Source organism: Moschus berezovskii, chromosome 15, assembly GCF_049115385.1.
Source record: "Moschus berezovskii isolate FMDL1 chromosome 15, NW_MosBer_1.0, whole genome shotgun sequence".
Classification (NCBI taxonomy): Eukaryota; Metazoa; Chordata; class Mammalia; order Artiodactyla; family Moschidae; genus Moschus; species Moschus berezovskii.
In genome coordinates this window covers 37,636,121-37,650,245 of record NC_142474.1, presented here as the reverse complement: position 1 = coordinate 37,650,245, position 14,125 = coordinate 37,636,121, and the positions used below count along the sequence as shown (strand labels likewise).

Genomic DNA, 14,125 nt, shown 5'->3' with positions numbered 1-14,125 from the left:
AGAGCATAATATACAGTTTTGTATTTTGCTTTAATTCACTTGATGTTAATATAACATTTCATCCTGTTTTAACCCAACTCTGCCAGGTTATATAACATGGCATTTTCAGCATGAACTTTAGTGATCAAGCAGTGGGAATTTTAAATCCTGGATCAAATTGACTGTCCTTTGAACAGAGCTGGGATGACACCAGACCAGAATCTTGGTGATTCGTTGATCCACAGTCTAGCTGTGGAAGCGGCGCCTTCTTTTGCTCAGTGCTGTGCTCTTGAAGACTCCTGGATGCAGACTACGTATTCTAGGAGGACTTTGGGGTGGACTGACTAGTCTGGAGAGGAACTGCAGCATCTCCTGTATTTTCCTCTGTTTTGGTTCAGGGAGAGCAGTCTTAGCAGCAGTGGTGCCCTGGATGCTTTGCACACGTTTGACTGAATATTGTTGTTTTGCTAGACCCAGATCTAAAAACAGATGCTGTCTACTCTCAGATCACCAGTTGAAGACAGAATACCTGAGGCCAGTGCAAACCTCAGATCATCTTTAAAATAGTTTGTGGTTTATATGCAGAGACATGCAAATAAATCCTTTCATTCCTCCTTGGAAGTCCTACTAATGGTAGCCTGGCATCTGCTTGGGTGTTTTGGGGACAAAATTAAGATTAATATCTCATTAACAGTTTTATCGCAGAGTTTCTTAAAATTCTTCAGTAGTGCAGCATGGCTTTTAATGGCCTTATGGTTTCATTAGGAATGCCATATAGAAAGAAAATCTTCACATAATCCCAAACATAATTTTGTTTCCATCAGCTATCCTGAGTTGCTTGCAGGGTCAGAGTTAAGACGCAGCCTTCTCTGTCCTCAGCTGTTATCTGAATCCTTTATGCCAACCTGCTTACTTAGATGTAGAGGTGATTAAGATGTTTTATCCAGCTGTTCATGACAAAGTAACTTCTAGGTAGGGTGTTTCTAAAGAAAAATGGGTTAAATTTCTTAATAGAGTAATACAAAAAACATTCATCTGCTAAATCACGGGGTTTATGTGGTAAATTAACAAGGAAGGGCAGTGCCGATGCAACAGTAACATGTGGGAAGAGCTTGTGTTCATGTGAGACAGAGTCCTACAGAGCTCTGGGGGAGCGGGGGAGAGGGCGGATCTGAAAGTGGGACTGCCTGTTCCATCCTAAAGGTGGCTGCTTGGGCTGGAGTAGGGAGGGCCACTCCAGAAGGAGCGTCGGATGAGGGAGAGCAAGCAGACGGACCCTGTGCTAGCTCCACTGCAGATGCTGACCTGAGCGCCAGGTGAACTTAAATGGGGTGAAGAGTTTGTCAAACACTTGGTGATAACGTACAGGAAAAACTTGACAAGTGTACATACGCCACTAAATGCACTCATGAAAATAGAAAGCATTATATCAAGAAGTTTTTGCATCAAATATAAGAGTTAATACTATATAAATACTAGCAGATAAATAGGCACAGGAAATGAAGCACAGTTCATACAAGAATAAATAATTATCAGCCTGTCTGGTAAAAGAGTGTTCTTAAGATTCTTTTGAGGACTATCAGAAAACATTTGAAAAATCATACAATGCATTATTTGGCTATTTGGATAGTAATTTAAATTTACCTTTTAGAATTCCATGATTATTCTGCTCCTAGCTCTTCACAGGCTGAGCCCAAGAGGCAGTGTGTGGTGGAAGGTGTGGGCCAGTGTTCACAGAAACCTTTGCTGTGAGGGCCGGCCAAGCCCGGGGCCTTTTGGGTGGGTGCCATTCATGGCACCTGCCATGTGCCAGGCATAGTGTGAGCCTTACACATTTTCTCACTTGACCTTTACTACAACACTAACATGTAGGTTCTACTAGCTAGTATTCTCACATTTCAGGTAAGAAAACCAAGGCTTGGGGTGCTAAAGTCAAACCGGGGTCAGAATAGCATTGCTCTGAGTCTAGCACTTTAGGGAGGGCGTGCCCAGCATGCAGTCACCATGGTGAAGACCATGTGGAAGCACAGGGACACACTTTAGAGCCCAGTGACAATAGTGAGAGACAAGTAGTATGTACATACTGATTTCGTCTATGTAAAAGTACATGGCATTGGGGAAGATAACGTAAACAGAATGGATAGTTGCATTCTGATGCGGTGGCAGAGAGGACCATGGATAATCTGTTTTTCTTTCATATGAGCTAAAGGAAGAGTATCTGATAACTTATTAAAATGTGTCTTAGTAAAATGCATTTTTAAATGGGGTATCTTAATTTTTTCTAGTGGAATGGTGTCAGTGTTAATCCTTCTCTCTCTCTCTGGGTCCAGGTAGCACTGGTGTTCCCCAACAATGACCCCGCTGCCTCCATGGTGGCTTTCTACGGCTGCCTGCTGGCCGAAGTCGTGCCTGTGCCCATTGAGGTGCCCCTCACCAGAAAGGTAAAGAACCCGTCTTTCTGTTGAGGCCTCTTGGCCAGGAATGTGAGCTTGGCCATACTGGAAGGTTCTGTTGTGGGGCTGGAATGTGCAAACGGTGTCTGTAGAGCTTTCCTCTCAGCAGCATGTGTATCAGCAAGCCCAGGGCTACCTACCTTGTCTCTTGAGACTCTCTGCCATTCTCGTCAGCCATCCCAGCCCTGACTCTCTGGTCAGCTCAGTGGCCGGAGTCAGCTGCTGCTGGTGGTGTTGCCTTCTGTGTGTTGAGCAGGGAGATCTGCCAGAAAGCCAGGCATTCCAGTGGCTTGTTTTTCAGTGTCACTGTGCTAAAAATCTGAGTAGATGGTAGATTGTTTACTTATTTTTCAGGGGTGGCAGTTGTCACGTTTGTTTGGGTGTTAGGATGTTGTCAAGTCCCAGGTTCAGCTATAATTTGTTGAGTCTTATTCTAAAGAAGAATAAATAACTTATCTAGCAGTCCAGTGTCAGAATCTTGCACAGCAGTGTGTGTCTTTGTCCACGTAAATGACTGCTTCTCGCCCCGCAAACCTGCAACAACTTTGGACGGGGAGGGTGAGGAGAGGAGGCTCTGCTGGGGTTGGTGCTGATGGTCCTCCAGAGACTCTCTGATCCTGTGGAAGGAGATGGAACCCACGGCTGTGGGGGTTCTGCCACTGCTTGTGTTACGGCTTGTGCCCTGGGGCTCCACTCTGGATTCACTGGGCATCGTTTAGTACATCATCATGAACAAACTGTGTGAGGTGACTCTCCCAGCTTCAAAATGTAGGGTTTTCACGTGCTCAGGCTCAGAGTTTCCAGAGAATCTTCCAGCTGTCTTTGTGGTTACTCTGATATAAAAATGGGGAAATGCCTCAAGGTCTGCTCATGGTGTGTGGGTGCCTTTGAAACTCTGCTCCTGGGGTCAGAAGGAAAGAACGTGGGGTTACTTTAGAAAGTGATTGGGGAATGGTTGCTGTTTCCATTTCCTGGGTAGAAAATATGCAGGTTTCCTACTTGGCCTCCTGGGTGCACTTGCAAGGAGGGCAAGGCTGCAAATGGCTCTGGAAGTGGGGTGAGCCCTGCAGCCCCTGACATCAGAGCACTTTCTAGTGGCCTGAGGAGAGCCCCGATATTTGCAAGGGTTTGCCTCTAGCGTTTTTGGGGTGTGTTACACATCCAATAAAGTGCTTCCTCATCTCCCTGAGCCCTGTGACCGTCACAATTGACAGGAAATGCAGAAGGGCTTGAGGATTCCCTGAGCAGTAACCATGGTCTCCCCTGTGGTTCTCTGGTGGTGTTGCTGATCGGGGAAGGCACTCAGGTGTGTGATGCTCCTTTTTAATTGACACCTAATGGAGGGGACTGGGGTTCCTTTGAATTCTCGGATGATAATCAGGAGGGATTTGTAGGCCTACAAGTGGAGACGCAGATTCTCCATGAGCACTGCAGTGAGCGGACCCCTGACTGTTTATCGTCGTGAGTGGCAGTTGTTGCTCACTCGTCACACGTAGAAAGTAGATGGGTCTACTTTACGTGCAGAGCCTGCTGTCTTCCAGACCAGGGCTAGTTTGCAGAGGAAGATCACTTGAACGAAGAGGCACCTGGCTCTGCCACATCCTGACCACAAGTTGCTGAGCGAAGGCGGGGTGCCTCACCTGCACCTGTTGGGGTTCCTGAGATTTGCCTGTAGCCGTCATAGGTGTTCCCGGCTGTGGCCTGCCACGTGGCTCTGTCTCACTCATCTCCCAGGCCCATTCAGACCCTCATATGGTCACTGTTAACCTCAGGACCGGGAACCCTCTCTCAGAAGAAAAAGCTGGGGTTTCTTCCTGGCCCTCTCTCCCTCAGAACACGCCTGAAAGGACAGAACCAGGAGATGACTCACTGGCTGTCATGAAGCCAGGAGCTGTGCACTGGGCTCAGTCTGTGCCTTCAGAACATAATGTTTGTCCTCAGAAAACTTTTCTTACTTTTAAATGTAAGAATGCACTGGCTTGGTTGCTATCCAGCACAAGGTGAGACCCGAACAGTGGCACTGGAGATGAAGTTTTGAATCTTCTAGCCACCAGTCCTGTGCACACTAACCTTGTCTTAAAGGGCCTAAAGAGAACCAAATTTTCCAAGTTTTGAGTGTTGCTGAGCCTCACAGAACAACTTAGTCCCATGTGTGTTTCTTTATTATTATTCTTGGAATAAGGGGTGAAGGCTGGTTTTTCACTCGAGAAGTTCATAGGAGTAGAAAGGGATATCCCTCTGGGACTTGGCCACAGAGTGGACAGGTCTTCAAGGTCTGTGCCACGGTGGGCAGATGTGGACGGTGGTTGTCCTCTCCACCCTCTTGAGGGTGCTGAGCTGGTCTGTGAAGGCCAAATGACAGTAGAGTAGACCTGTGGGCTGGCGGGAGCTGTGAAGCCAGTTTCCCATCTGCCAGCATGGGGAGTGACAAGGCTATACCAGAGGTGGAATTGTGCATTCAGTTCCGTAGACCAGAGACTGAGTGAGCCCTGAGGCCGCAGGAGTCCAGCCCAGCAGCACCTGGCGCATCAGCATCTGCCTCTGGACTCAGAGGGGGCTCGCTGTCCTGTACCAGTGCAGACTGTCCGTTCCTTAGAATTTAGCACATGACCCACTTGCTGAGAAGCTAGCAGTTTGGGCAGGCAAACATCAAAATTGGAAAAGCACCAGCTGGTAGTTTCAGGGCCACAAATACAGCGTTCATGAAAGAGGGCTTCCGTATACTCACCTCACATTTACTAGAGAGAATCCTCATGAGTATGGCTGATGCTGTCTGACTGGGAGACTGAGATGGGACTGGGCAGGGGATGGTCAGTTAAACTGGCCGCGTTTAATGCTGCTTGAGAAGTTACCTGTCACAGACTGTGGGTGTGGAGAGACTGCCTAGCAAGTGACGACACTCACAGCTCTGTTGGAGAGAGGATGACAGTGAGGGGGAGGCTGGCACTCAGAGGTGGTCCACCTTTCCTTCCACAGCACAGGAGAGCGTGTGAGATTTTGTGGCCCAACAGCTCAGCTCTACAGAGGAAGGCCCCAGCCGGCACAGGCCAGAAAGAGCCGTTCCAGGGAAAGTCGCACAGGCAGCATGGGAGAGGGGAGCGCTCCAGCCACAGGACAGTGGTTCTCGTGCCTCCTGAGCAGCTTCTGTGGAGCCTTTTCCTCACAGCGGTGTGGGGTGTGGGTGGGCTCCCAAGGATCGGGCTCAGGGCGCTGACCCGGAGTCCAGGAGAGCTGACCCATGGAGGGCTGAAGATGGGGTCAAGCTGGGCTTAACTTCAGGGGTCCAAGTGTGTGAAGGAGACTGGGGGCCCTCTGAGAGCAGGCAGCAGGGTCTTATCTCAGCCCAGTGAGCAGGCAGGGCTGGCTCTGCAAAGTGGGCATGCACCTGGACCTCTGAGTAGAGTTTCCAGATCAAGAAGACGCTGAGGAGCAGGTGCAAAGCTGAATTTCATGGTAGCCACGGATCCTGATCCTGGTTACTCTCTACCCCTCCTCTGTGTTTTAGGGTCTTTAGGAGGAGATGTTAGAAATACAGGACTTAGGGGACAACAGGCCTGCATTGTGAGCCCTGGCAGGTCTGACAGTGGCCCTCGGAGCTCCCCTGAGCCAGTCTGAGTGCCCTGTTTGTAGGTGTTCCCTGAAAGTTCACGATCACAGAGAAGCGCCTTCCTGTCCCCAAACCTGGCTGCAGAGCCATTTCCCTGCCCCTGGCCTGGTCCAGCTTTTGATGATGTGATGCCCGCATTCACAGTGAAGTGACAGATTATATAATTCTCTTTGAAAAATCTCTACTTGAAGGAAAAGTCTCATAAGGGTCCTGGGATGGGAAGGTCCCCATGCGCCAAGCACCAGGCCACCTCCCCTTCTTGGGGCTTCAAGGTTATGTGGAGGCTGGTCATGCAGGATTCCTTGTAGAGAAGAGCTTGTCAGTCTGCAGTGAGACGTGGGAGCTAGGCACTGGGAAGATGTGGTTCTGAGATGTTGATGCTACTGATTTTACTGGAGTGGGAAGGAAGGAGCTGATGGCCTCACCGCAGTCCTGATGTTTCCCTTCCAGGAATGCTGGCTACTCCACAGCTTTGTTTTCTCAATCATTGCTGGAGGGAGTGCTGGGAGTAAGGAAAGTGAATTACCTGACTGGTGGGCAGCTGGGTGCTTGGGCTGGCGCCACCGATGCTTGCCTCTCCCACAGCGTCTGCTCCCAAATGCTGCTGCTCAGTCCGTGCAGTGGTGCCCTCACTCCATGACGCATGTTTGTTTCCGTGGTGGGCATGGGTGTGATCATAGACTTTTTGGGATCAGTGTCCTGACCAGAGGCATGTTCATGGATCCTCTCTGTAGCCCATGATCATGGTGTTGTTCAACCGGAGGGGAATGAAACGAGACCCCATGAGCACACTAGCACGCACCAAGCTCCCTGTGTGCGCCCCTCACAGCAGGCCAAGGGGATGGTGCAGATGACAGGACTGAGACCAAACTCGTGCCCTGTCCAAGGTTAGGCAGCGGGCAGAGGGCATGAGGTTTGGCCCCCACCATTGCAGATGTCAGCCGAGCCCTGACTCTCTGATTGAGCCTCTGCTGAGGGGTTGGTGCCATCCCAGGGTGAGACGATGCTTTGTCGGGAGAGTGGCCATCACCTCTACTTGTGACCTTATCTCCTTGCTGCCGTCTCCAGGATGCAGGAAGCCAGCAGATTGGGTTCTTACTTGGAAGCTGTGGGGTGACTGTAGCCTTGACGAGTGATGCTTGCCACAAGGGGCTGCCAAAGAGCCCGACGGGGGAGATCCCACAGTTCAAAGGTGAGCCCGTGCTAGGCAGGGAGGATGTGCCCCATGGTCTGTGCTAACACGTCGTCCACCCAGGAGGTCTCCCAGCCTGCATGTGGTGGGCTCTGGCTCCTGGAGACTCACAGCACCTTGGCCATGCCCTTAGACTTGATGGAAACACAGAGACTTGGTCTGGCCTGTGCTGCTGTGGATCTTGCCATTAGCAGGAAGGTGGGGTCACACCTGTCTTCTGAGTGATGCTTGCCTGAAAGGAACTTGTTCTTTATTTCCAAGGTTGGCCAAAACTATTATGGTTTGTCACAGAGTCAAAACATCTGTCTAAACCTCCTCGAGATTGGTTCCCGCACATTAAGGATGCAAATAATGATACTGCGTATATTGAGGTGAGTCGCTGGGTCTGGACAAGGTGGGGAACTGAGTGACACGTGCTGCAACCCTTACACAGCTCAGGGTCAGCGGTGGCTGTGGGCCTGGAGCTCTACCCTCCTGGCCCCTTCTCATTGCAGTACAAGACGTGCAAGGATGGAAGTGTGCTCGGGGTGACCGTGACGAGGATTGCGCTTCTGACCCACTGCCAAGCCCTCACACAGGCGTGTGGCTACACAGAAGGTATGGGCAGACCCCAGCTGGGGGATCCTGACCCCAGATCCATCCCTGAGAGGTGCGTATTGTGCCCACCAATCATAAGGAGAGTCGGATTTTCTCCCGGCTACCCTGAAGGTCCATTTGTCAGACTGTTTAGTTGGCATCTAACTAGTCTGCAACCAAAACAGACACTGTAGGCTGGGGCTTGAACTGCAGGTGTTGCCGCCTCACAGTCTGGAGGATGGAGCCCAGCGCTCCGAGCTGCAGGCTCTGGTTCCTGGCCTGTGATGAGACCTCTGGCCGTGTCCTCACAGGGCCTCCTCTGTGTGCCAGGGGAGCTCTGGAGTCTCTTCCTCTCCTCGTTAGGACACCATTCTGTTGGTCAGGCCCCACCCTAAGGGCTCCTGTAACCTTAACTGTCTCCTCAGAGTCCCATCTCCAGACATAGTCACACCTGGGTTAGGGCTCCAGGGTAAGAACTGGGGAGAAAACAGTTCAGGCCATAACACAGAGTTGACATGGTTGGAGTGTGTTCACCCCTGGATGCACACCAGAACCTCTTTGGGGTCTTTACAGACATGCCCCGTGCTACAGCGTGCCCCTTCCCTACACTGCCTCAGGGGTTCTGGGTCTGTACTTCACAGTCGAACATTAGTTTCCATGATGTGCTCTCCTTGCGCTGCTTTCGGTGGTCCTGGGAGTGCAGGGATAGAGTGACTGGGGATAATAACCATGCTGACAGTGCTGATGGTTCCTGGGAGGAAGGGTCAGATCACATACCCATAGCTCCCTCCACTGGAAGGGCTGCCATCAGGTCTCCCCATGTCACAGGCTGCCGCCATCTGGAGTCTCTTCCTGGAGACTGTCAGGAGGAGACACTTTGCTCTTCTTGCTGTTCTCATTCTCTCTCTCACCGTTCTTCTGGCAGTCTCCGTTCTTAAGAGCAGTGCACTCTTTCAGGAGATGCTCCACTGATGTCCGGTTCCTGGACAAGTGTCCAGATATTTCACACATGAAGACACATCACTTCTGATGATCACCACCCTGTTTGTCAGTTTGAATTCCAATTTGTTTTCACCACCTCATGACCTGTATTCCTTACCCTAATTTCCCAAAGGTCCAGAGCTGTCACTCTTGTGGCCATTGGGGAGGATAGATAATGTAAATTTGCTCCCTAATTTCTGCATTTAAAAAAATCTTGCATAAAATAGAATACAGGCTGTGTATTTTGAATGTCCCTTTTTGAAATGGGGGCAAGGCACCTGGTATGAGACTTTGGCGAGCATTCTAGTGGTGCGTTTGCTGGAAGTTACCTCCTCCTCCCAAGTACACAGCATTTCCCTCTCTTGAGAGAACATATGAGGGACATGAAAAGAATATTTTAAGAAAGAAAAAGGAAGGGAGGGGGAAAACACATTATAAAAGGAGAAGGAGAGGGGTGTTAAGTGATGGTTGAAGAGCTGCCTTCCAGGCAGGCCACTGTCTCTGAGGCTCTGACTGGAGGCTGCAACATTTCTACAGAGACAGTGGAGTGATACTTTTCTAAGACCCATTCCTTGCCACTGATGTGATACTGAATTTCCTTTGTCCTTTGGTCCATGACTGTCTTTTGTTAAAATCTTTGTATTTGTACAGCTGAAACGATTGTGAATGTGTTGGATTTCAAGAAAGACGTTGGGCTCTGGCATGGAATCCTCACGGTGAGTGTGATGGCCTGGCTCTGCTGTCCTGTTTACCTTTGCATGTGCTAAGTGTCAGGGTTAGAGTCGTGATCTGACCCCTTCCTCCCACATGATAAAGAGAAGCTGCCATTGTTGGAGGTTTTCGGTTGTCGGCTAACATAACTTCCGAAAGCTCAGCAAACCAGAGGGTTGGTAGCTGCTGGCGTGTGTCGGGGGCCATCCTCTGGGGCTGCAGTGTGACCATGGCCTTTCTCAGGCTCAGGAAAGTTCAGGATCTCACTTCCCGTGGGCGGCAGCTCAGATTGTGCAGAAACCTTGACGTCTTGCATTTGGGTCACTTTTCCCACACATCTGATTTGGCTGCAACATTCTGGTTTTTCTCTCTGTGAATCATTGTTTAATGAACTTTTCAGGAATTACGCTGCAGGGGAAAAGTACTTAGAGATTTCCCCTTGGTCAGAACTTCAGTGTGATTGTAGAGGCCTCATTTTTGTTAGTGCTGTGTGAGAAGTGTTGGCCTTCTTCAGGGTGTGTTCAGCATCACTGCTTAGAGGCTCCCTGTGTCTGTTGTACATGTGATGATTTCCACTCACCCATTTTTCTTTTTAAGTTTCTTATGCTGAAACTTTATATCTTTTTTGAAGCAAAAAATTCTAGTAGTTTTACACAAGTGATTGGAACATAACTATAAGAAGTGGAATTTGTTATTTCCTGATAAACCAGAAGTTATTAGAACAAGAGCTTGTAAGCCTCTTGCAGACAAAGGTTTGGGGCTCCAGCTGAGCAACTTCCCATGAGTGCCTGGACACTCATCAGTAAGACATCCAAGCACAGCCCCACATGCACACTCCCCTTGTCTGCTGATGTTGCAGGAAGAGCACAGCCCAGAGGACCCAAGATGGACCTTGGTCCTTCTCCTGTGGCTTGTGACACGGCACATCACCTGCTCCCATGCCCAAGAATCGTTTGTTGCCCAAGTCACTCTGAGCCTCAGTTTTCCCATCTGTCCAGTGGGAATGATGACCTTGTATGAGAACCATATGGCCTCATGTGTAATGAGTACCTGGCCCATCTACTTACTTGACAACTGTTGCTCTTGGAGTTCTTCTGTGACAGTCTTGCTTTCAAGAGTTCTGTGGTAGATTTCATGAATGTTGTCACCCGCTGGTTGCTGTGCTCTGGGTTGCTGCCCCAGGAACTGGCAGTTGCGGAGTCTCTTTCTGGTTGCCACCTTCTGGAGCAAGGCTGGTCCCTGACTAGACAACTCCCACCCTTCCAAAGCATCATCTTTATGGTGAAAAGTGCCTCAAACCTGCATGGAGTGGGCAACAAGCCCGAGGTGTGGAGTGAGTGCTGGCGGTGAGCAGGCTCACGTGTGCAGAGAGGGGCATGTGGTCATCTTCCGGCAGAGCTGTTCCAGACCTTCTGTGCCCTCTCGTACCACTTCCACCCACAAAGGGGGCAGAGATGATGGGGTAGGTTTGTCTAGTGCTTCCCCACATCGTAGTTCCTTCTTGCCAGCTCAGTGGGTGCAGCCACAGAGGATGAGTATGAGTATGAGCCACGTATGAGTCCCCGCTGCAAGTGTGAGTACCAACCCATTTACTTAAAGAGGTAGTTTTTGTCATCCATTTAAAGAAATAAGCGCTTTTTCCAGGTCCTGGTCTACATGAGCCAGGCCAGATAGAAGAGTGTGAGGGTTAAGACAACTCTTCACTGCTGCTTGGAGTTCAGTGTAACATTTAATAAAGGAAATTAATTTTGTGAATAAAAATGAATAGAGTACACTAGAGAGTTAAGCTTCAATACTGAAAGCCCAATAAAAAGTGATTGTTCCACTTAAGTTTTTCTAAGAAAAGGATTTGGACTTAGACTCATGAGTTGTATCAGTAGAAGCTGGGGGTGCCAAGACACCCTCTGAGCAGTCACCTCCATGCCCGCAGCCTCTTGGAGGGTCATGCCCATGTGGACCTTCCGTCACTGCCCCCTGCTCACCCCCTTCATGGGATCCCCACACCACCCCACTGCCCGCTCACCCCCGTGTCCTGCTTCCAGAGCGTCATGAACATGATGCATGTGATCAGCATCCCCTACGCACTGATGAAGGTGAACCCGCTGTCCTGGATTCAGAAGGTCTGCCAGTACAAAGGTGCGTTGGGGGGCTGCCACTCAGTGTCAACACATCCCACGATACAGGCGGTCACTCACTGCACCTGCTTCTCCTTTAGCAAAAGTGGCCTGTGTCAAATCCCGGGACATGCACTGGGCCTTGGTGGCGCACAGGGATCAGAGAGACATCAACCTTTCCTCTCTCCGGATGCTGATAGTGGCTGACGGCGCAAACCCCTGTAAGTGAAGGACCAGGCGGGCAGGAGGAGCCTCGTTCCCTGGGCTTTGGTTTCCCCTTTCCTAGTGTTCACCTTAGTGAAGGAGAGTCTTACCAGGGCCTCAGGGCACCAGGGCCTGTAAGTCCATCCACAGCCCTGGGGTGGAGTCCTGGCTCTTCTCCTTCCTGATTCTGAGGAAGCGTGACTTGTTAAACTCTTCTCTTTCTTTTAGCTGCAAGATGGTACCCAGTCATCAGATATGCAGCAGTCCCTATGTACAGTTCCTTGGAATATAATAAGTGCTCATGAAATACTAATTATGATTATTTTATGGTCCATAGCAGGTTTATTGATCAAGAAATTTAATTTGTCATTTTTAATGGAATTTCATTATCAAATTCTGTACCAGAAACTACCTGGATAAAATAAATGAGCAATTGCACAGAATACTATTAATATACCTTGAGAAATATTTCAGTCAGTTGAAACAGAAACTCTGCTAGCTTGTTTTTCATGAGAAGGGCATATAAGCGAGAAGCAAAGTAAATGAGTGAATGAATGTTTCTGATCACATTGGAAACTTTGCAGCATCTGTGTTTCTAAATTAAAGCATCATACACTTAAAGAACATCTGATCTGCAAACAGGTAATTTTGTATATTAGTTTTATAAGTGATTCTTCTGCTTACAATACAATTCCATAAATTGTGAGCTGTTTAATACACAAGTGGTTTTACCCATAACTCTGCAGAGTAATAGGTCTTAAGCAAGGTAGACTTGTATTAGGAACTAGTTTAGCTGATAGGTTCCTGATAACTCTATATCTTGATCTCATCACTCATATTAATATAGAGGAATGTTTTCTTCATTTAGTTGGGTTTAGAGTTCTCTCTTGGAACACGCATGTGAAAAATGGTAGAACAAGTCTCAGCAAAGTTACTAAAGTTCTTCAGTCAGCAAAAATGTATGGTTAAATATAGAAGTTGCATTTTTTAAATTCTTGAGTTCTGTGTTTGAGAATAATATTAGCTTTAATTGTAGCAGAAATGGTCAGTTATGTTAAATGAAGTATATGTCCATGCTGCCTAATTCCACATGTGCCTAAATTGTAACCTCAAAGGCATTTTATATTACGGGATATTTTTAATTGTCCACTGTCATCCCCTCTTTCTGTCTAGGGTCTATTTCTTCATGTGATGCATTTCTCAACGTCTTCCAAAGTAAAGGTCTACGCCAGGAGGTCATCTGCCCCTGCGCCAGCTCACCAGAGGCTCTCACTGTGGCCATCCGGAGGTACAAATCCATTAACTCAGTGGGCAGCCTGGGGAGGGGTCTCATTCAGCAGCTAACAGAGGCCCGGAAGTCTTCACAGTTTATCTTGGTGTGAGAATAAAAATAGGACCCAGCTTTCAAGATGAGTTTTCATTCTTGTATATGCTAGAATGGATTTTCTTAAATAGTCTAAATTCATTAGTTAGAAACTTATTTATCACTCTGGAGATTCACTGTAATTCCCAGGTCAGTAGAAGTCTGTCTGTAGGTATGCTGAGAAGTGAACCTCATCCTGGCAGGTTATGCATATTTTCATTTGCTTGTATTAGGCTCAGGTTTAACTTGAAGCTCCAGTACTTTGGTCACCTGATGTGAAGAGCTGACTCATTGGAAAAGACCCTGATGCAGGGAGAGATGGAAGGCAAAAGGAGAAGGGGACAGTGGAAGATGAGATGGTCAGATAACATCACTGACTCATTGGACATGAATTTGAGCAAACTCCGGGAGATAGTGGAGGACGGGGAGCCTGACATGCTGCAGTCCATGGGGTTGCAAAGAGTCTGACACAACTTAGTGTCTAATCAACATCAACAGAACAAACAGATGAAACGAAAATTTTGTGGCCACCCCTTTTCCCTTTTACACATGGTTTTTATGTTGTCTTCGTTTTTGGCAATTCTACATATGCTGCAGAGTAAACACACTGTTTTTCTGAGCTTTTGAACTATTCAGCAGCACTTCAAAGGAATCTGGGGTCTGGGGTCTCCTACTGTGTGGAGCTGGCCTGCTGGGGCTCTTGCTAAGACCAGCAAATGCAATGCCCTTGGTCCTAGATCACTCCGGCATCACCACCCATTTCAGAGTTGTTGGTGCCTATCAGAGACAGGCTGTAGTTACGGCTCAAAAGAGCTGACTTTACCCAGGGTGAGAAGGGCTAGAAGGGCCTGTCTGGATTTGTCAGTAGTTCCCAGAAACACATATGGAGAAAATAAGCTTATGGTCACCAAAGGAGAAGGGGTGGGAGGAGAATAAATCAGGAAT

At 48.6% G+C, this 14,125-nt stretch overlaps 1 protein-coding gene across 5 annotated transcripts in view; it reads left to right on the top strand.

Annotated features, from left to right (window-relative positions):
* DIP2C (DIP2 acetate--CoA ligase C (putative)) overlaps positions 1-14,125 on the top strand; it is a 311,707-nt gene that overhangs the window by 208,698 nt on the left and 88,884 nt on the right. For all 5 annotated transcript variants that reach the window (XR_008686670.2, XM_055431717.2, XM_055431748.2 and 2 more), the window contains 8 exons: positions 2,310-2,420; positions 7,108-7,231; positions 7,493-7,602; positions 7,726-7,828; positions 9,440-9,504; positions 11,542-11,635; positions 11,715-11,834; positions 12,991-13,105. Coding sequence is in view for 4 of the 5 variants with exons in the window: in XM_055431717.2 (XP_055287692.1) it covers positions 2,310-2,420; positions 7,108-7,231; positions 7,493-7,602; positions 7,726-7,828; positions 9,440-9,504; positions 11,542-11,635; positions 11,715-11,834; positions 12,991-13,105 (842 nt within the window). In the remaining variant the exon portion in view is untranslated. The remainder of the gene's footprint in view (positions 1-2,309; positions 2,421-7,107; positions 7,232-7,492; positions 7,603-7,725; positions 7,829-9,439; positions 9,505-11,541; positions 11,636-11,714; positions 11,835-12,990; positions 13,106-14,125) is intronic.